General features: G+C 43.4%; 1 protein-coding gene across 1 annotated transcript in view; it reads right to left on the bottom strand.

Moving 5' to 3' along the window:
* Positions 1–22,559, bottom strand: part of LOC144767713 (protein RoBo-1-like) — a 171,988-nt gene that overhangs the window by 57,254 nt on the left and 92,175 nt on the right. The window contains exon 3 of the mRNA XM_078651103.1: positions 18,817–18,966. Coding sequence (XP_078507229.1) covers positions 18,817–18,966 — 150 coding nt within the window. The remainder of the gene's footprint in view (positions 1–18,816; positions 18,967–22,559) is intronic.

Genomic DNA, 22,559 nt, shown 5'->3' with positions numbered 1-22,559 from the left:
TTGTAAATTTACCACATGCCTCAACCCACTATGTAGTGGTACTCGCAGGGGCACCGATTTTGAGAGAGGGTCTGTCGGAATCCCATCGAGACCTGAAGAATAAATGCGTTAACTGGCTAGCGAACAATAGCAACCAGGGGTATGAGATTGCGGATGAGATCCTAACAACCAGAAGGGTGGGTTGGATAGGCGAATGATGTAAAGACATACAAGGTGAATGCATAATAATTAATTTTAGAAACCCAGAGATAGCTCATAGTGTTTTAGCTATAGAGCATGGGAGGAACTCGGGCAGCATTTTACCACTTCATTTAAGTTATTTTTATCCTCCACACAGGCCTCAACAACTTAGCCATCATCAGGGGATGGAAAGGAGACCTGTATTTAATAATTGAGTACCATTTAAACGAGGACCACAATGGATTAGCCACCCTAGCTTTAACATCCCGACCGGAAACAGATTCAGGAGTGGACTGACTAAATTGAGTCCCCCTTCTCAATGAGGAGAATAATCCTCCCGAACCCCTGGAGCAGCGGATCAAGGGCAGACGGGCATACCCCCGCAATAAGGATGGTCTAGCTAGTAGGAGCATGAGCGGCTCCACTAGCACTAGTAGCACCATCCCTAAAGGAGTTTGTGCCCATTGGGAAAATTCTGAATATCACCAAACTACAGGATCATCTGCGGAGGATGATACTGGTCTGAGCACAACTCCAACGAAGTTGCCCATCTTAGTGTCGTCCAAAACCTTCCCACAAGACTGGCAGGTAACTCAGGTCCTGTCTTGGAATGTGGCAGGTATTATTAATAAACTGGGTGACCCTGACTGGGTATCTTTTATCAGCCAACACAAGGTTGGCATGTTCCAGTAAACGTGGGCATAATTAACCCTGGTTATGCCACTTTTAGTATCCCAGCTATATCAGGTGGCGTAGGGTGACCGTCTGGGGGCTCACGACCTGGATAGGTGTACACCTAAGCTGTAAGGCTGTACAAATTGAAACAGGCTCTTTGGACATTTTATGTGTCCAATTGCAGTTCCCCTCCAACCCTCCTGTTGCTCTAATCAATTTATATTCAAGGCCGACCCCTAGGGGTAAGGGTCTAACACGGAAGAGGCTTTATCTACATTTTTAGGCCTGATAGACCCAAACCAAATGGTTATTGTTGGAGGTGACTTCAACTGTCAGTTTGATCCTCTTGAGGGTCTGTCCTTTGAAAATATAGGTGAAAAGGATCTTGTTCTGGCAATTCCAGAATCCAGATGTCCAATAGTAAAAAACTAGTCCCCCCTGGTAATTCAGATGAACTGCCTTGTTTTAAAACACTCATTAAGAGCGTGTATTGGGAGATCACACTCTGACTCATCAAATGGTTACATTTTTTTTTGTAAGAAAAGCGGGATTCTATTAGATTACATTTTAATTGATTCAAATTCCTGGGACAGGATGATTGATTTTAAAATTATTAAACAACTGGAAAGTGATCATCATGCCCTAACAATAGAATTAAAAGCGTTAAATCCACAAAATACTTCCACAGCTATCACTATTGACCCTATGGTTGATCATCTCAAACTGTAGGAGGAGAGTACGGTGGACCAATTTTCTTCAATCACAGGATAAGATGAGTAATCTGTACGACGCCCTAATTCCTGTGTTTGAAGAGGCGTCGCCCCTATACCAAAGTAGGGATGACCTAGATCTGGATGCGTTTGAGCTGAACTATTGTAAACTAAGGGAGGTATCATTGGACTTCTTCTATCCTAACACGTCCCCTAGATTAGGTAGGCCACCAACCCATCCGTGGTACAACAGCCAATGTCGTAAGGCCAAAAAGGCACTTGTAGTATCTATCAAATCTAAAAATTGCCCCTATATTAAAACTACAAGAAAGACATATAAAACAACGGTCCAAAAAGCTAAACAGCAGTGGGAAAGGGAAAACTGGGATTCCTTGAAAACAGCCTTGGGGGATAGAGATATGAGGATGTTATGTTAGTATTGTAAATTCAGGTTCTTCTACCCCTAAATCCGCGGTCGAACAGAACCTGGATGAAGAGGTATGGCGGGTGCACTTTGAAGCCCTCTATGCCGAGGAAAAGGAGCTTGAGGGAGTCCCAACTGCTTGTTGCTCTATGGAAATGGAAGGGGATGACACTGTAAGAAATAGAGAACAAGATGTATACTCAGGTAGTAGTTTAAGTATACCCATAACCCTACAGGTGATTGAGGGCGCATTGTTAAAAATAGCACCGGGTAAAGCCCCAGGTTTGGATAAGATCCCCGGGGACCTATATAGGAGCGAACCAGCCATCTGGATTCCGTATTTGTGTGTCCTTTTTAACGCCATAATGCAGGGCTTGAAGATACCCTCCAGCTGGCTGGACGCAGAGATAATTCCGATTTTTAAAAAAGGTTCCCCACTCTTACCAACTAATTACAGACCTATTAGCTTAATAGACATATCCCAAAAATTATTTGCGCGCGTCTTGCTGGCCAGGCTACAATGCTGGATGGAAGAAAATGGGGTACTATCCCCCCTCCAGGCAGGGTTCAGGGAAAAGCTATCAACCCTGGACCAAGTACTAAGGCTACAGCTCTTGTACTGGAAGACTGTTTGACTCCAGGGGGGTAGTCTATACTTAATTTGTGTAGACCTGAGGTCGGCATTAGACTTGGTGCCATGGGAAAAGCTATGGTCAGTTCTTAACGAGATGGGTCCCGGTGTATTGATCCAACTCCTTAAGAGATTGCATGAAGATAATTATGCACAAATAAGATTTGGAAGGGATGGAAAACTTACAGCTCCAATACCTGTCAAAAGTGGTGTACGCCAGATATGCGTCCTAGCGCCGACGTTATTTAGCCTTTACATCAATGGGCTGATCGGTGCCTTGGCAACAGCAAAATACCTCGATGCCCCTAAGTTAGCATTCCGCCGAATTTCAGCAATGATGTTTGCTGATGACACTCTTGTGGTATCTAAATCTCCCATGGGGATACAGAGGGTTTTGGATAAATTTGAGCTGTTCTGTAAGGAAAGAGACCTAGATATAAACTTACAGAAAACTAAATTTATGGTGTTTAACATCCCCAAAAGCACTCGCCCAAACCCTCTACTACATGGGAAACCCCTGGAAAGAGTCTCATCCTTCACCTACTTAGGCCTCACCATTACTGAAAATTTGGATTGGGGGGGCTCCCATTACCAAGTCTATTTTAAAATTAGCGCAATTGTCAGGTGGCATAATGAAGGTCTTTAGTAGATTGAGCAAGAAAGCAGTCAGCCCAGCACTAGAAATCTATAAGGCCCAAACCCAAGGGGGCGCATTATATGGCGCCGAGTAAGGGGGACATTTCAGGCTAGATTCCCAATTAAAGGTAGAAAATCAATACCTCAGACAGCTGTTTAGATTACCAATGAGTACCCCACTGATCCCGTTGTGATTAGACACAGGTTTAATGACGATCGCAGCTACATCGAGCTTTAGACCGTTGTTGTATTGGCGTCGCCTATGGTCTACTCCTGAACTGCTGTCATAGAGGGAGGAGCTACTTGACGTTATGTCAGTCCAGGGTGCAGTTAAACTCTCTTGGTTTGCACACGTTAAATCTTTACTGATTAACCTGGGCTTGGGTGATTGTTGGGCTGATCCAGACCGTGCCTGCCCCCAAATCATAAGGAAGCAAATGAAGGTCCACTATTGAAGAGTATAGAAGGGCACAACTCTATTCTTGCCCCAAGACGGGCACATTATCTCTAGCCTTTCTAGAAGTAAAAGATGTTGCCGGCTTTGAGCCAATATTGTATCTTATCATACCAGTGGAGGCAAGAAAGCTTTTTTACAATTTAGGTTTGGGGTCCTTCCGCTACGATGTCATACAGCAAAGTGGAGCAAGGACCAAAGGGTACAGTGTCCGGCATGTGATTTTCCAGAGGAAACAGTGTTACATGTTTTTTTTAGCTGTCCCGGGTATCATAAAGCAAGGAAGCGCTGGTTGGTCCAGATCTGTAGGAATGTTGGTAGCAGGCACTGCCTCGAGGTATTCCCGATACTGAAATCTGATCTCAGCATCCCGATTGTGTTTTCAGTCGCCGGATTTCTGTTTTTCATGTGGTGTACCAGAAGGGCTCTACTGAAATTATCCAATGACGCGTAGGTCTTGCTACAAGGACTCAATGTATTTTTAACAATCTAATATTACGCAGCCCATGATTAAGTTTATTATTGTTTTACGGTTCTAGTTCCTCTTATGGAATACTCTTGTTTTTAATTTAATTATTTATTTATTTATTGTATTATGCACTTTTTGATATGTAATTGTATACTTTGCCTACACTCAGCACCATAAATGATACTTGTTTACCCACTAGGCTTGAAGACAGTTGGAATGAATTCCCTGGTGAACCGTGCCTTTTTAATGCTTTAAACCGATATCTGTAACGGTACACAGACATAATATCGACTCCAAAATATCGTTTGGACATAATATCGACTCCAAAATATCGTTTGGAGAAAATATCGACTGGACAGAATATCGACAGCCAAAATATCGTTTTTAAGGTAAGTGAAGTAATATCGTTTTTAAGGTAAGTGAAGTAATATCGTTTTTATTTTTAGGGTTCAGGGTCAGTTTTGGGTTTTTGGGTAAAGGGGTATTTTTAGGGTTCAGGGTCAGTTTTGGGTTTTTGGGTAAAGGGGTATTTTTAGGGTTCAGGGTCAGTTTTGGGTTTTTGGGTAAAGGGGTATTTTTAGGGTTCAGGGTCAGTTTTCAGTTTTTGGGTAAAGGGGTATTTTTAGGGTTCAGGGTCAGTTTTCAGTTTTTGGGTAAAGGGGTAGTTTTAGGGTTCAGGGTCAGTTTTCAGTTTTTGGGTAAAGGGGTATTTTTAGGGTTCAGGGTCAGTTTTCAGTTTTTGGGTAAAGGGGTATTTTTAGGGTTCAGGGTCAGTTTTCAGTTTTTGGGTATTATTTTATTAGATTTTATTACTATATATATATATATGTTTAATAAATATGAAATAAAAAAATATTTATTTAACTTTCATTAATTATTTAATTATTATAAGTTAATTTAAGTAATTTTAAGTATATTTTAGTAATTAATTAATAATATTAATTTAATTTAACACTGTTTTTAGTAAATACGATATTTTTTACAACTATATTTTTGTAAACGATATTTTGTACTCGATATTTTTGTACTTACCTGTTTGTACATACAAACTCGATATTTTTGCTGTAGATATTTTTTCCTCGATATTTTGGGTAGTCGATATTTTGGTAGTCGATATTCTTTCAGTGATCCATCTGTAACCATTTATGTATGTATGTTATACATGATTTTAAAGGTTTGTACTTTTTTAGGTCTTATTGACCGGAATAACTTTTTTCTGAACTGAACTTATAATTTGCTGAGGTGCTATTCAAATTTCAAGCAGTCCTAACAGATCAATTGCATCTTTGCATTTTTGCTTCAGCCACACCACTGTGTATGTATTTCCAAACAAGTGCAATGGATATCCTGCAAGCACATAGAATGGTGTTAGACACTATAAAACTCCTTGCCACCTCAATTTGGATGCTGTGGATTCTGCCACCACAGAATTTGCAGAGTAGGCCAACAAAGGTTTAGAAGAAAGGAACTGTGACCAAGAAGTAGAAATGGAACTCCCTGAAAGGAGAGTGTCCTTTAACAAGATGCCTGGGATGAGCACAAAGGATGAGAGTATAACACTAGCCAGTGATCGATTTGTATAGGGGTGTATAATACAGTAATGGACACACATTTCAAGACACACTTAACTTTGGCCGCAAGTTATAGCATGCCTGGACCCAAAGAATTTCAATCAGGCAATGCTCTTGTGATTTCTTTGCTACTTGCTACAAAATATTGATAGCTCCATAACTGTGCAGAATTTGCAGGAAGAACCTCATGATTTTGCTTCTAAATGGGCAAATTTAAAAAGGACCCTACCTGAATAGTATGACAGAGAACACTAGACTAAATAAGGCTTATCTCTGCAAGTAGAAGCATTTGACCAAGAACCTGAGGCTGGGCCAACAAAGTGCAATAATTGCTGTGACTGTGCTGTTTGTTCTTACTCTAGCTTGAAAAAATACCTTCTTTTCAGCAGTGCCTACCAGCATTTGCATTTGGCATACAAAAATGTCTTGACCTTATCCTGTTCACAAGTAGACTGTGAAAGATGTTTCTAGAAACTGAAGTGCATTAAAACCCACCTAATAGTCATAGTCATAATTTCTTGTATAGCGCACATTTCACAATAGTCTCAAGGCGCTTAGCAACAAACGACAACCAAGTGTAAAGGGGGGCAAATGAGAGCAGATTAATTGGGGAAGAGCCAGGTTTTTAAGCCCTTACGTAAAGCCTGATTACTGGAGAGAGACAGCAGGTATGTAGGTAGTTTGTTCCATAGTTGAGGGGCTAAGTAAGAAAAGGCTCTACAACCCATTCTAGATGTTCTAGCCCTAGGCTGTACCAGAAGGGTTTTAGTACTAGACCTTAAAGCTCTGGAGGGTTTGTACCTGGCCACTTTCTCAACAAGATAAGAAGGTCCAGTCCCATGTAGAAGTTTATGTGTGAGACTAAGGATCTTAAACTGGCTTCTTTGTCGCACTGGGAGCCAGTGCAATTGTCTAAGACAGGGCAGGGAGGGGGATCTGGGGGGCAAATCTAGCACCAAGCGTGCAGCAGCGTTTTGAAGGGTTTGTAGCTTAGTTAACAAGCCCTCATTGATAGAGGTATACATTGCGTTGCCATAATCCAGGCGGCTAACAACCAGCCCTTGAACCAAAGGTTTTCTGAATTCAATGGGTAGCCATCTGAAAATCTTCCTCAGTTTTCGTAGTATACCATAACAGATGCCAGATACTTGGTTAACCTGAGCCTTCATGGAAAGGGCACATTTGAGCATTATTCCCAGGTTACGAACAGCCTCTTTGGGCTCAGGACATGGTCCCAATTCTAAAGGCCACCAGTCATGTGACCACTGTGTCTTTGCCTTGCCAAATAGCATAATTTCAGTTTTACTGAAATTAAGCTGGAGTTTATTTTCATTCATCCATTCGCTGATATGGATCATACATCTCTTAAATCTTGTGCGGGTGTCAAGAACGTCTGGACTACAGGTAATAAGAACCTGCGTGTCGTCCGCGTAGGACACTGTGGTGAAACCGTAAGATTTGATAATTCTGGCCAATGGGGTGAGACAAATGTTGAATAACATGGGGCTCAGTATAGACCCTTGAGGAACTACAACAGAAAGAGGAGTCCTACTGGATTCCAAGGAGTTAATCCTGATGTAAGTATGCCGATCGGCAAGGAAACTCTTGAACCAGGCAAGAGCCTTGCCTCTGACACCAATCTTCCACAGCCGTTGATGAAGGATGCTGTGGGAGATGGTGTCAAAGGCTGCTGAAAGATCTAATAAGATCAAAAATGCAGAATCACCTCTGTCCAGTGTGAGACAAATGTTATCCACCACTTCCATCACTGCAGTTTCAGTGCCATGGGCAGCAGGGAAGCCTGACTGCGATGGATCTAAAAGTGAATGAGTTTCCACAAAACTGGAAATACGTTTGTTGACAAGGTGTTCCTGTACCTTTCCAAAGTAGGGTAATTAAGATATGGGCCTGTAATTGGAGGCAATGGAGGGGTCGCTAGTGGGCTTTTTAAGGATGGGTTTTACCTGGGCCACCTTCCAGCTGCTAGGCATAGATGCCAGCTCAAAAGAGGTGTTATAGATTTTAGAGAGAGAGCAGGCCAGGCGTGGAAATATTTCATTGCACTTGCGAGGGGTTAGCGAATCGGTGGGAGAACCCGATTTTACTTTCTCCAGTGCAACTAACACTTCGGCAGCCGTGGTGGACTCAAATTCCATAAGCAAAGCACCCTCAGTATAGTGAGGAGTCAAGGAGTTACAGGGAGATACCTCAGCAGTTAAGGTGTCATTGGGTACGGGGGTTGTAAACGTAGAGTAGATGGACTTGATTTTATTACCAAATGGTCAGGAAAACCTTGAAGCCTTTATGCTCATGTCAGCTGAATGGATGGTGCTGTCTCCGTTGAACAGCAATGACAATATTGATGTAGTTGCAAAAAAAAGTGCATTGCTGCATGAACTCTTGATTGATTAATCTTCAGTTTCCCCACTGCCCAAACGTGAAGGCAGCAACAGATATGAATAAAACAGTGTTTATTTGTATATGAACATCAACTGTTGCCTGTGGAACAAATTTACTACTAGATTGTATGGATACATTTTCCCAGCATTCTTTACACCCCAGACTGCTCTTTCCTCATTTTTGAATTCAAGAGAAGAATTACAAGAATATATGATAAGAGATGCCACATTGATTTCAAAGCTGCTCCTTTCACCAAACATCAATCAATTCTCTGGAGATAACCCAGTGAAGAGTTTGACTAGAAACTGCAAATGATTATGTAGAATACCTCATATACTACAAGAATCAGGTTTTATGTATGTTGCTCAATTTTGCATGATTTTGGTTTTATTATTTCTTTTATCTGTTTGTACAGTTTATATTATCGAGAGCATCAGTAATGAATTTGAACAGTAGAAGTTTCTAAATGAATGTCGAAGACAATAATGAGATTAACTCTAGTCTTCAGCAGATGTCCTAGTGAAAACTTTAGGGAACAGGTACATACATTCAGGTATATGATAGCAAATTATGCTGGCTTGAGTTAACTTTTTAGTTTTTTTGGGCATATTCTTTGGTAGATCCTATTCAAGTGTTATTTCCATCCCATGTGAATCAGGAGCTGACAATTCAAATGCACTCTGATCCATTGGCCACCTTTTTTCACCGCAAGATCACCGACATCCACAACAGCTTCAACACCACCATCCCCACATCCAACGCCAAGACCACCACCCGCACCAGTCGCCTGACCGCCTGGTCCAACATCAGCGACGAAGACACCGTCAAGACCATGAACTCCATCCACTCCGGATCTCCAACTGACCCATGCCCTCACCACGTTTTCAGCAAAGCCAGCACAGCCATCGCACCCCATCTCCGGAAAACAATCAACATCTCCTTCGAGACAGTAACCTTCCCAAAGAGCTAGAAGCATGCCGAGATCAACGCACTACTAAAAAAACACAAGGCAGACCCCAACGACCTCAAGAACTTCTGACCCATCTCCCTGCTCCCCTTCCCGGTGAAAGTCACGGAGAAGATCGTCAGCAGACAGCTGACACGCTACCTCGAAGACAACAACATCCTGGACCCATCCCAGTCTGGCTTCCGCAGCAACCACAGCCCCGAGACCACCCTCATCGCAGCCACCGACGACATCAGGATCCTCATGGACAAAGAAGAAACAGCCGCCCTAAACCTTCTGGACCTATCAGCAGCCTTCGACACGGTCTGCCACCGCACCCTAACAGCACAACTCCATGACGCCGGAATCCAAGAGAAGGCCCTGGCCTGGACCACGTCCTTCCTCTCCGGCAGAACCCAGAGCATCCGCCTCCCACCCTTCCGCTTCAAGACCACCGAGATCATCTGCGGCGTTCCACAGGGATCATCCCTCAGCCCGACGCTGTTCAATATCTACATGGCACCACTCGTCCACGTCGCACGACAACATAACCTCAACATCATCTCCTATGCTGACGACACGCAGCTGATCATATCCCTCACCGAAGACCCCCACACCGCCAAAGCCAACCTCCACAGAGGAATGAAGGCCATCGCCGAATGGATGAAGGACAGCAGGCTGAAGCTGAACTCAGACAAGACAGAGGTCCTCATCCTCGGCCCCACCCCCTCAGCCTGGGACGACTCCTGGTGGCCAACAGCACTAGGAACGGCCCCAGAACCAACCGACCACGCACGCAACCTGGGGGTCATCCTCGACTCCACCCTCTCCATGACCAAGCAGGTCAACGCCATCTCTGCCTCCTGCTTCAACACCCTCCGAATGCTCCGCAGGAGTTTCAAATGGATCCCCCCAACACAAGGAAAACCGTCACCCAGGCCCTGGTCATCAGCAGACTGGACTACAGGAATGCCCTCTACGCAGGAACAGCAACCAAGCTCCTGAGACGGCTGCAACCCATCCAGAACACCTCAGCACGACTGATCCTTGATGTTCCCCGACGAAGCCACATCACACCCCACCTGAGAGGCCTGCATTGGCTCACTGTCAACCACAGGATCACCTTCAAACTTCTCTTCCACGCACACAAAGCCCTACACAACGCCAGACCATCATACCTCAACAACCGTCTCAGCTTCCACACACCCACCCGCAGCCTCCGCTCTGCCAACCTCGCCCTTGCCACTGTTCCACGCGTCCGGAAAACCATCGCCGGGGGCAGGTCCTACTCCTACCTCGCCGCCAAGACCTGGAAGACTTTTCCTACCAACCTACGTCAGACCCAGGACCTGCTGGCCTTCAGAACACTTCTCAAGACCTGGCTTTTCGATCTGTAGCTACCCCCTCCACCCCAGCACCTTGAGACCCTCACGGGTATGTTGCGCGCTCTACAAATGTTAATGATTGATTGATTGATTGATTGATTGATCCTTCAGGGATAATCCTGTAAAATACTTTGGAGAAAAGATTGATACTTTCACGAACTGATCAGGTGTTGTGATTGAGCTACATTAAGGGTACGTTGAGCAGGCGACATTTCAATATTATTTTTGTTCTTTCTTTCTATATTGTAGTAGTTCTGTTTTCTGGAGTCCTCCACAGTGAAGCTGGACGAGGGCATTATTGACATAAATGCCAGAGCCCTTGGAGCTGAGACAAGCTAGCCTTATAGAGAGAGACCAGCTGTAAAAAAACTTGGACATCTGGTACATCCAGCTAAAATACTAGATATTGCGATTTGTACAGTATATTTTTGTTGCCCCATATCAAATATTTATTATTTGTGTCCCTGCAGGTTCTGTTTTTCACAATGCCTCCTCTAATAACCAGGGAAAGGATGTTCAGAAATTTCAAATCTATTTTAGCCCAAAAGAAATTATCCAACTAATATGTACGGCAAAATCTGCATACTTTTAGAGGAAAGACCAATCATTTTAAATTCGGGTTCAAGCCAGACTTTTGAGGGCATTAGATTTTACTAAGTTTGGGGACCTTTAGATTCTGCTTTCCATAGGTGAATTATACCTGCTTTTTCACTGTGTTATTTCAGCTTTGATACTCAGAGGTCCAAACAAGTGGATCACAGAAGAGCTAGTAGAGTCAAGTCTTTGAGCAAAAGGTACTTACGTTCAGGGGAAAGTACAAAGTTTTGTGAGGGAGCTAGATTTCATTTCTTTTGAGTGCTTTGCAAAATGTTTTTATGGGTGATATGCAAAATGTATTTCTTTACTGTTTGTCATTAGAGATTCTATTCTCGAAGGCAGGGGTTCAGAGCTGCTCTTCCTCTTACTTTCGTTATGAAAGGTTATATACCCAGAGGAACATAACAGATTCCAGTCTGACCCTATCCCCTTGACCTTGTACTAGATTTCTGATTTATGTGATGATCAGAGGCAAGGACACAGCTGGTTGGGAAAGAGTATCTAACTACATGATGCAGAGTGTTAAGACTGCAAGTAAGTATTCAGTTTTCAGAATTGCAGTGCTCCTACTCTTTACTAATGTTGCTGGCTCTATAAGCGATAAAAGGCTTAATTTACCAAACATTTATCTCCAAATGAGACCTATAAGCCCTCTGAATGTGTACCACTTTTTTTGGGAGTGCCCAGGCCAAATTGTGATCCCAATCCACCACAGGCTCAGGTGCGACACTTTGTAGCACTGATGAAAGGGCAGCCCAGCCCCTCTCTGAGCATTGGTGCTCTGAGAGCGTGGCAATCTCTGAGACTGAAGATCCCTTCCAGTAAAGCAGAGATGCTTAATATGGCAGGGGGTTCCATTCCCCCACACACATCATCAGCAGTCCTCTTTTTCTATTACCTCTAGTCCTAGGAATATGTTGTTTCCTTCTGATACAATGGCATTTACCACACCACAATTTTATCACCACCAAACCATGCATAAAATCCTGAATCTATGTACATCGCATTCTAATGCCACTCCTGCAGAAAGACTCGCTTCTGCGCAGAGGTACCCTTCTGCATAATCAAGGTTGTAATTAACATGTTCATTATCATGAATCTGGGCTACTGCATGAGTACTTAATGGGCCTACCATGTCACTTATTCACCACTAGAGTAGTATGCCCTCTGCCCTGAAAACCCCAGGCTGGTATCAGAAACATTGATGTGTAAGTATGAGTGACTTACTATTGTAGTACCTCTAGCTTACTCATAAATTTCACAAGTGAACCAGGAATACTCCTGGCATTCTCCTGGAATTAAGGAGTTCGACACGTGTAATCATATCAACATATTTGTGAATCTGGCACCTCTACCTTCACACTATTGCCAAGCTGACTGGCACTTGGTTAAGGACAGGACCCTCCCTCTACAAACTACTAGCAATAGTCTTCAAAGCCATTCATGCTATTCCCAAAATCTCCTTTCTGACGCCAAACATATCTCTTCATGCAATAGCAGCTCATCATTGCTTAACTGTTTATGCAGCCAGGGCATTAAATGGACTGGGTCCCTCCAGCTGTAAGACACAGTAGTATTTTAGAACGGACATTGAAACGTGTCACTTTCAGGGCCTATATTCACGCTCTTGACTTTCATGGGGAACAATAAATGTGATAGAGTTTTAGGTAATGCATGTCAGTGATTCAGTTCTGGTTTATATTTCTCATCATGTCCCGAATGTTGAACTCCATTAGAGTGTTAACTATTTCCAGGATGTTGCTTTTCTGTATTTTTTTGTAGCAAATTACTCTTGTATGGTTTATGCTTTGGAATAAGGCATGTTCTGGTGCTTATAACAGCCACGACTGAGAGCGCTGGACTTGAGAATAAAGGCAGTGCGAGTTTCTCACAATGTGTGTCAATGGGATGCTCAAAATGCATGGTCGACCTATCCATGGCTTTTCTCCACACAAACAACCATTGACAAAGTCATGTCTAGTTTGAGGTGTATTTATGTTGCTATGTTATTATATTGGGGTACAATGGCAATAATCTCAGAGAGAAACCAAACTACTGGTTGGGTGGCACACAACACACACGCATACACACACAGAAAACTGTTTGTGCTTAAGTCACAGCTATATTTGCAAAGTCCACACCCCTTTCAGAGATCCCCTCACCTTTTGTCCCATTTAAGCTCTGCATGCAGTTCTTCCTAAGAGTAAAGCTATGTCGGTTGGGCCTGTGTGCCTCAAGCAAGCAGTCATTTGCCCTTTACAGTGACCTGTTGTACAAGTTTCAGGTTCTAGGGTACTCAGAGGTCTATTTATTCTCACTCCTTTTGCTTCTCCCATACAACAGTTAGTGTGATACATATCTCTGGCCTTGTTGTTTTCTGTTCCACTCCACCCATTTTCAGTCCCATGTACTAAGTGTATTCTTTCTTTAATGTACAACACTGTTTTCCAGAATGTTAATTGCTGCTGCATTGAAATAAACACATATATAATTTTGTTGAATAAAGAAATGTTTATTTTTTTTTTGCATTCATGTCTAGTGCTCTTACCCACAGCGTATCAGTGGGCCTTATATTTATACAACATGATGCACAGACGCCCTGAATATTTAGGGCGCACTTTCTCAGGTCATAATTCACTGATGCTTGGTTTCTGCCCCACTGCCGCTATCACTCCTACCTGGCAACTAAAGTCTGCCCTCCTAACAGATAAAGAATGCTGTTACTCATTAGTTGAGATAGTCACGGAATACTTTCAACACAATAATGAGTCAACGGACACTAGGGCTATGCAATGGGAGGCATTTAAAGTGGTGGTGCATGGGTACTGCCTGGGCCGAACGGTGGGTCTGTGAAGAGAGTTATCGGCAGACATCACCAAGTTTGAAGCTGATTTATACGACTATGTTTTGCAACTAGCAGGAGATGAGCAGTCACACAAGCAAATGGACATCATAAGGAAGGATTATAACAGGGTATTGGAGAGGCTGAGGACTTTGCACTTATGTGAATATCTCTCTAGAGTGCACGAGGAGGGCCGTAAAGTGGGTAGATTACTAGCATGGCCGCACTCAAGAGGGACACCCATTACTCATATCAAAACAACAGAGGAGGTGAGCTTATACTCACCAACAGTGATTAATGAAGCATTTAGTATGTACTACGAGAAGGTATACAAGGCCCCAGTTGTTCAGGTGGAAAAGACTATATGAGAAAAGATTTGGCTCCATTACCACTGAGAACGTAGGACCCACAGGCGCAAACGGCTTTGGGAGGTCCATTAACGGCACAGGAAAGAAAAGAGGCAGCCAGGGAACTAGCCACTGGGAAAATGCCAGGGAAAATGCCAGGCCCATATGGCCTGCCAGCAGAGTTATATGTTGCACTAGTGCATACTCTTGCCCCTAAACATGAACCACCCGCTGTCCATGCTGAATGTGGACTTTAAAATGTCTAGCAAGGTTTTGGCTGCACTCCTTTTACCATATATGGTGCATCTGGTCAATTGCGACCAGAATGGGTTTATACCAACTAGGTCCACATCCAACGAGGTCCACATCTAATAATATTCATAGACTTTTATACATTATGCACCACCCGGAAGGGAGTAGATACCCAGATGCACTCATAATGTCAGTGGAATTTGAGTAAGTGTTTGACTCGATTAGATAGGATTTTTTGTGTGCCACGATGTTCACAATGTGGTTGGGAACCGGGTGAATACGATGAAACAAGCTGCTCTATTCACACCCTACGGAGCAAGTGAAAGCAGGGGGAGTGATATCTCGCTCGTATTCAGAGTCACTAGACAGGGGTTCCCATTATCCCCACTCCTGTTTGCCTTAGCCATGGAGCCATTGGCGGAGTTGTTCCGGCTGGAGAACCTAAGACATGGAATGTGGTTAAGTGATAGAGACCATATTATCTCACTTTACGCAGATGACCTATTGTTATATCTGGGTATGGGAGTAGTGGGGTGAAAAGGGTGCTGACCCTTTTGGACTAATATTCTGTCTTGGCAGGTTTGCGCATGAATAAAACAAAAACCTGTATATTCTCATTAACGGAGGGGACCCATCATCCTAGGGCCTTAGCTAATCATTTATCTTGGGCTCCCTGTTTGATTAACTCTTGAGGTTTACAGATATTCCACGATGTGTAAGACCTGAGGGAAGGGAACTTAAATCCAGTTATGAGGTCCCTCAAGATGAGTGTACCTATTTGGGGCTCGGTGCGGCTACCTATGATATATATTTTTGCAAATCTGCCAGTGGTGATTCCAACTTTGTGGTTTGTAGGCCATAATACCCTGCTACAGGAATTGATCTGGGATGGGAGTAGGAACACAGTTTCACTGGCAGTACTGCAAAGGACCCCAGCAGAAGGAGGGTTGGGGGCCACAGAGTTTGAGCTCTATTACCTTGCGGCCCAGCTGCAATGGCTGGCCCGATGGCTGAAGGACCTAAACTTGGAACTATTGAGCACTTCAGGTTCAACCATTACATGGAAACACTCACTGGTGGGAATGTTTCACCTTTTGGCGACCATTTGAAAACCCAGGGATTCAGCTGAGGGTGGCAATGGAATGCTGAAAGAGATTCCACCAATGCATGCTTGCAGATTGCAGATCTTCCTGGGGGAATTGCTGACATTGCTTTCAAGTGCCCAACCAAGTAGTTGGTCGAAGGCTGGAGTCACAGAGGTGGGGGACTGTTATCAGGACGGGGCACTGATTCTGCTGGAGGGCTCTTTGGCCCAATTTGATTTGCCTGGTGGCCAGTTTCTAACATCATGCAGTAGTCAAAGAATTCAAGGACTTTTGGCGGTGCGCACTCCAGGAACCGCAGACACATGATGTGCTACAAGTGTTGGTCAAACTGGGGACACCTAGACACCTAGTTAAATGGCACTATATGGCGCTGATCAGCATGGCAAAAACACCCATGGAGCGCCAATGAAACCGGGGTAATAAAACAGGGAGGAGGGACTTACTTGATATGGAGGGGTCATAGGTGCTAAGAAGCCCAAAGCGAATATCCAGAAATGCTGCGTTCAAACGTATTCAATTCAATTACAAACACATGGTCTATCTTACACCGCACAGACTAAATGTAATGCATGGGGGATAGCCTTGAGGCTGTCCTAAATGTGGGTAGCAAGATGTGGAGTTTATACACATGGCATGGGGTTCTGGGGTCCTGGCCTAGATTAACTTAACTTTAGCCTGAACGCTGCCATGCTCGGTGGAAGTGTGCTTCCTTGGTCTGTTCCCTAGACCAAACGCCAAGAAAGTACGGTCAACCTAGCATTAATTTTAGCTCGCAGGCAAATAGCCATGAGTAGGAAAGAACAGAGGCGGCCCCCAATAGCAACATGGGAAGAAGAGGTGGATAATTGGGCCAGTGTGGAGGAAAGGACAATACAGGGAGAGGAAGCCAGGGGCATTTGAAGAAGCCCCACAGCAGAGTTATGTACTGAGGTAATGAGAGCCTGGATGGGTGGAAGAGAGGAACATACTGATGAGCATGGAGAAATTAATAAGAGCACGGAAAGGACTAGTGATATATCTTCTAGAACATTAACAGGAAAACGGATACAGAGAATAAATATAACTAGTGCACTGCAAACGACACACCATCTCACCCCCCAGATATGCGTAAGATACATGCAGGGCTTCATGAGAAATTGCACTGACTAATAACAGACGTAGCAAGACACCACTGGACATGACTAAGTTACTTTCTTTTTCAAGTTAACAGGTTGACTCCCAGGGTGGATGATGACTGTAGTCTGGGATTCCTCCATGTCGCCAGTCAATCTGAACATACGAGGCTGACAACGAGGAGGAAGGACAGATTGACTGGCGACGTGGAGGAATCCCTTGTTTCCACTTGGTAGACTTAAAAGATGAATTTGCTTGTAGTTCCCTGCACAAGGAAGGTCAGATGGGGCAGCAGAGCATTTTCCATCGTTGCCCCTCGGTTGTGGAATGCCCTCCCAATGGAGATTAAGGCACAACCGTCGCTGCCCCTCTTTAAAAAAGCGCTCAAAACTTGGTGCTTTATCAAGGCCTACCAGTAAGAGAGTATATTTGCTCCAGCTAGCTCTTTGTGGTTAGGCGCCTTGACGCCCATTGGGCTTAGTTGTGCTATACAAATTTGATTTCATTCATTCATTCATTAGACATATGGGTCACGGTGCCCTCTGAGGATTTAGTGTTGGGATATCTCTTTTTGCTGCAGCAAAACTATAGAGGCATTTTATAAACCTCTTGCCAAGTGTACATTGGTGTCTGTTAAGATATGTGATTTTTGTCATACTGACTACAGTCATCATCCACCCAGGGAGTGTTCTGGGTGACCTCAACAGCATATACCTGGTTACTGATACTTGTCATAAAGGGCCGTTTTACCACATTTGGAGCCTCTCTTCCAGGAATTCCAGTGGGAGATGCTTTTGTGTTTAATACAGGAGTACATTTGAGTATAGTGTTCCATGTGAATAGCGACTGATTTCCATACATCGACCATTGACATTTTGTCATTGCCTTCCTTTTCGAAGTGTCCGCTACACATGACGTTTTGTTTGCCCAGAGGAAGTTCCCTATATGGGAATGAAAGCTTTGGCCGGACTGTCTTAACTCAATGAATTTATAAAGAATTTTTGGAATAAAAAAGTTATTTTTCTACCTATATATTGGGATGTCAGTGATTGAGTTTTAATACGAGTATGTTTTCATTTTTACACAGCCTGATTGCCTGAACGAAATGGGGATGCTTGTTTCTCAAAAAAGTTGACTGAGAGTTGGCAATGATCTCTTGGAGTACTGCTTACTCTCCATGAAACTTTTACCCCAATTCACAAGGGGGAAAGGGATCCAAGAGAACCCCTTCTCGGTCCAAATGAGTTACCAACCCTAATTGAGAGTCAGTAGTTTTTCAATTTCAATGGTTTGTAACATGAATATTAGTATCTAAAAGGGACACCAAAACACAGCACTTCTAAATATCAAACCAGTACCCAGTTATGATCCCATTTTAGGAGTCGGTAAAACTTTATTGACCCCTAAAAAGTGTTTTCAACATGGCCAAAAAGTGTGGCTGGATAACAGCAGTAAGGCCACCTAGTATTACTGCACCCCCCCCCCCCCGGCCCTGTATGTGTTCACTCGAGAACATGCATGCCCATCCTATTGCATTACGACTACCATGTACTACTGTACCTGGTTTCTCTATGCGTACTCGCAAGGACATGCAAATGCTGCCTGTGTGACAATATCATTGTTTGGCACCAACTCCGTTCTTACATTCCCCACTACTGAAACACACATACTCCCTACAGGTTTATTTCAGGTAGTCCTGTCCCAGGGCGACACATCTGATGAATCCCAAATAAGCCAGTCACTTTAGAAGCGTTTGCTACATTTTAAGATTTATCCCAAAATGAAGTGACTGTAGCCACGTATGATTACATTATAATAACTATTAAAAGGAAACTTAAACAGTGGCTTCCACAATTAAATTGGATGAATAATTAATATGTGATTTCTTTGGGGGGAAAGCAGTGTCCTATAGTTCCCAATTCAGATAATTTGCATTTTTTCCAATTGTATTCACCTTTGTCGAAGCGTGGGCTTTTTTATGAGTTTCTGCAATCTGGTGATATGGGCACCCTAAGAAATAAAATACATTGTCAGAGCCACCATGAGAGTCATGTGTGATGCATCATCCGTGGAGGTACCTGGGTTGACTACTGCTGCAGTGATGGTGGCACACTGGTCCTCCTTGCCTACACAGTTAATGTACCCCGTTGATGTGCATTCAGCAGTCGACTTGTCCGTGTAGCAAGCTGGACACTTGTAACCGTTCGGCGTCACATTTATAGGAGGCACTAAAGGAACAAGAAAATACATCTTAGGGGTTTTTCCTCCACATCATTTGAGGAATACAAAATGTCACAAAGGTGATGATGCCCGATCCATATTCAACAGGATAAGAGGACCTCATCACTCCCAGTAATACTGTCCCAGTTTGCCACATCCCCAAGGTAGCTACTCACTTCTCAAATCTCCCATAGAAAGAGAGGCCCAGTGTGCACTCCTGGACAAACATACAGTGTCCAGATACGGGATAAACAAGTCTATCTGTACATCTCATCTACTGGGGACATGCAGCACCTAAGGTCGTGTCAGTCTCACCTGCAATGCCAGCAGTCCCGGCATCTTTGTTTCCCCCAAACCTCTGATCACAACACTGTGGCCCGTGGACTCCACAGAAAACATTTTTGAGTCAACCCTATAGACTTCGTATAATGTGGACTGTGAGGACTTTTCACTCTTTACTGGGGTATTGAAGCCATGCCATGAAGGTTTATTCTTGGAGAAGTATTTAAGGAGACTAACATATAGCACAATAAAGTAAACAACACACAAACTCAAGATGGAAAGTGCTTTTATTGACAGGTGTAAAAAAGAGTAAATTAAACACAATAGATAGAGAACCCTGAAAAGTCCCAACACCTTCTTGGGTTGAGGAAAAACTTAGTGCACTCATATAGTGTCCATGCACTCGGTTACGATAACATTGGTGTCCCAATAGCTATGCTTGAAGAATCTTTGGGACTTGCGACAAGTGATGCAATGGTACATTATTACAACAATCTTATGATATTTCAGACTCTAATCTAAGTGCTATGGCCCAAGAGGATTAGTCTGCTGGTAGAAGCTTCAGCTACTCAGTTTTTAGTCAGAACGCTGTTCAAAACCTATTAAAGCTGTAACTGGCTGTCAGTTTATATCAACTGAGGGATGTGATAGTAGATCAATACTCACTGTAAAATCCTCCATTGATGATGGACGATGTTGCCACTCTTCTAGTCACAACCAAAATCTTCTACCTGCAAGGTACACCAGTCCCAATTGGAACAGGACTTTAGGATGGATACCCAGCACAAAGAAAAATAGTATCATCTCTATAAGTTCCACCATCTAGTCTTTGTCTTTGTATCCTTGGATGTGGAGCTTAATGGCTCTAGGGTGGGCTCTATTAATTTAGGCATCCACCCAGGGCTGGACTGGGAATCCCAAGCAACCCTGGCAAAGTTTGTCAGACCAGCTCCCCTATGGTGCATAGAATGTGCAGCGAGCAAGCCAGACTACTATAAAAAAAAGGGTTTTGAGTGGGAGGGGTTCTCGCCCTGATAACATGTGGGGAAAATTGGTGCTTCATACAACATATTTGTCATAATATATTAAATTGTATACACTTTTAAAGCATAATAAATGATGACCTGACAGCGCACCAGGATACAACAATCTTCATTGGGGCTCTTTAATGACTCCATCACTATCACCCTCTATCAGTGCCTCTCATCGCTTCACAGCCTGTCTCACATGTATTTTATTTGCTTTACAGCACCTCTCATACTGCTGTAGGGTGTTGGAGCACTTAACATCACAAACATATACAGAGACAATGAATTATACATGTTTAAATCAGAGAAAATGCATCATAAGACAAAGGGACTCCAAGGTGTATGATTCACACCATCCATACTGGTAGGCACGTTTTAAGAGTGCTTGATCTGGAGAAGCATAGATTTATGATTCAAAACATAACACAGTAGTTGGGGTTGACTTTACTAATAAGAATTTATTTATAGCCAAACAAATCTTTTTTTAGCAACATCAGGATGAGGAAAGTCTGGGAAAAAACATAACTTTCTAACCTGTACCTGCAGCTTAGGTGCAGCTCTTTGATGGCAGTTCATAGTTCACTGTGCTAGATTATGATTGCAATTCACAAACTGTACATTAACAAAACTATCTCTGTGAGAAAAGCAGTAACCCACTGAGCTATGCTCATACAATATATTTCTTTGATGTGCATGACACAGTCATCCCCTTGCCCACCAGGTACTAGACCTTATTTTAGGGTAATTGTTGCAATGATTATGTGTCAAGGGATTCTGCGGAAAGTCTTTGGCTGGCTGACTGTTTATGCATGAGACATATTTGGACAGGGAGTGGTGGTGTAACAAGTGAGTCAACCTGATGCCATTTACAAACACAGGCTCCAGGTATTCCTGGCTGTTGGCTGGGGTTTGACGTTTGGTACCTTACCTCCTACCCAGGCCATCCACAGCCAGCTCTAATTAATACCTCCATGGGAGTCTGTAGCAACTCAGATGAAACAGCAAGACTGAAATATGTTTATCTGGGTACTATTTGGAAAATTACACTTCAAGTGATCCTGTGCCACACAGCAATAATACCTATCCATGTTGATCTGAGGTACCTCCTTACTACCTCCCCCATGCACATTTTGGAGACACAAAAAAGGGAATTACTGTTTTCATTCTTGACATTTCAGCTTTTTGCCTCATTTTCTAGTCACCAAGGTTTCTTCTACTGGCCTCCCTGTTCACAAATCACTTTTTAGAATGTGATATACATGATGTAATGCCAATGCTCCATGAATGAATCATGACAAAGATTTTCTGAGCAGAATTAGCAAAATTGATTTATGCAGATTAACCCGTTAACCCGTTAACAGCGGCGGTAATTACTCTGCGGTCCAGGCATTTCCATGCGCGGGACGGGCCGCGTCAGCCGTTGGACGTGCGCAGAACTATGAAGGTAGTGCTCGCAACGGCCAATGGCAGCACGCAACGGGTTAAACAACCCCTGAAAGACCATTATCAATAAATGTTTTCCAATTCACATTCAGCATATTCTTAGGACCTTTAAATTATTTTAATACTGATTAGAACATTAGAATGTTGGGAGCTCCAATGAAAACAATGGAGTGCTCCGGGCTTCTAATAGCCGGTAGATGCTTGGACCTCCAACATTCCAATGTTTAACAAAGGCCTCATGGAGAAGGAGGTGATTTCAAATCCTTCAGTCTCCGAAAAGCCTTTGATTTACAAATTAGAACATTCTGCTCCGGAGTAGTACGTTCTCATAGCCTTATAGCCCTTTGTAACGGCCTCTACCGGCCATTGAAGGCCTACTCCTTTGTTAAAGGCCCTCACCTTTGGCTCAGGCCTTTAAAGCTGGAGCAGGCTTTAATGGCCGGGTGGAGTCCTCTGCAATGGGTTCTTAGGCTGTATTAATGATCCACCCAAATTCAAACATCATAGAAATCTTCAGGTGGTTCTACTACGTTCCATTGGAGCCACGCTGCCTGCTAAGGAAAGTGCTTAGTAAAGCAGCTATATTCTCATCTACACATAAAAGAAACAGGTTAGGTGCAAATTCAAAAACATTCACCCATGAACTTACTGGACATGGAGGGGTACCAGTCTAAGATGCATCTCTCCCCGTAAGGTGCTACATTGGCATTTGGAAGATCATACTGTCTCTATTCTAGGGCGTTAGCAAGTTTCATCTCATGTATCTCTCTCTTTCTGCTGGATGTCTTCTTCTCTGTCCCTTTAATTCTGTTTTATTCTACGTGGCTTTATTTCTTTTTCACTAGCAA

The sequence above is a fragment of the Lissotriton helveticus genome, chromosome 7 (assembly GCF_964261635.1).
Source record: "Lissotriton helveticus chromosome 7, aLisHel1.1, whole genome shotgun sequence".
NCBI classification, from domain to species: domain Eukaryota; kingdom Metazoa; phylum Chordata; class Amphibia; order Caudata; family Salamandridae; genus Lissotriton; species Lissotriton helveticus.
The sequence above is the reverse complement of the archived record's forward strand: the minus strand, read 5'-3'. Positions and strand labels throughout refer to the sequence as shown.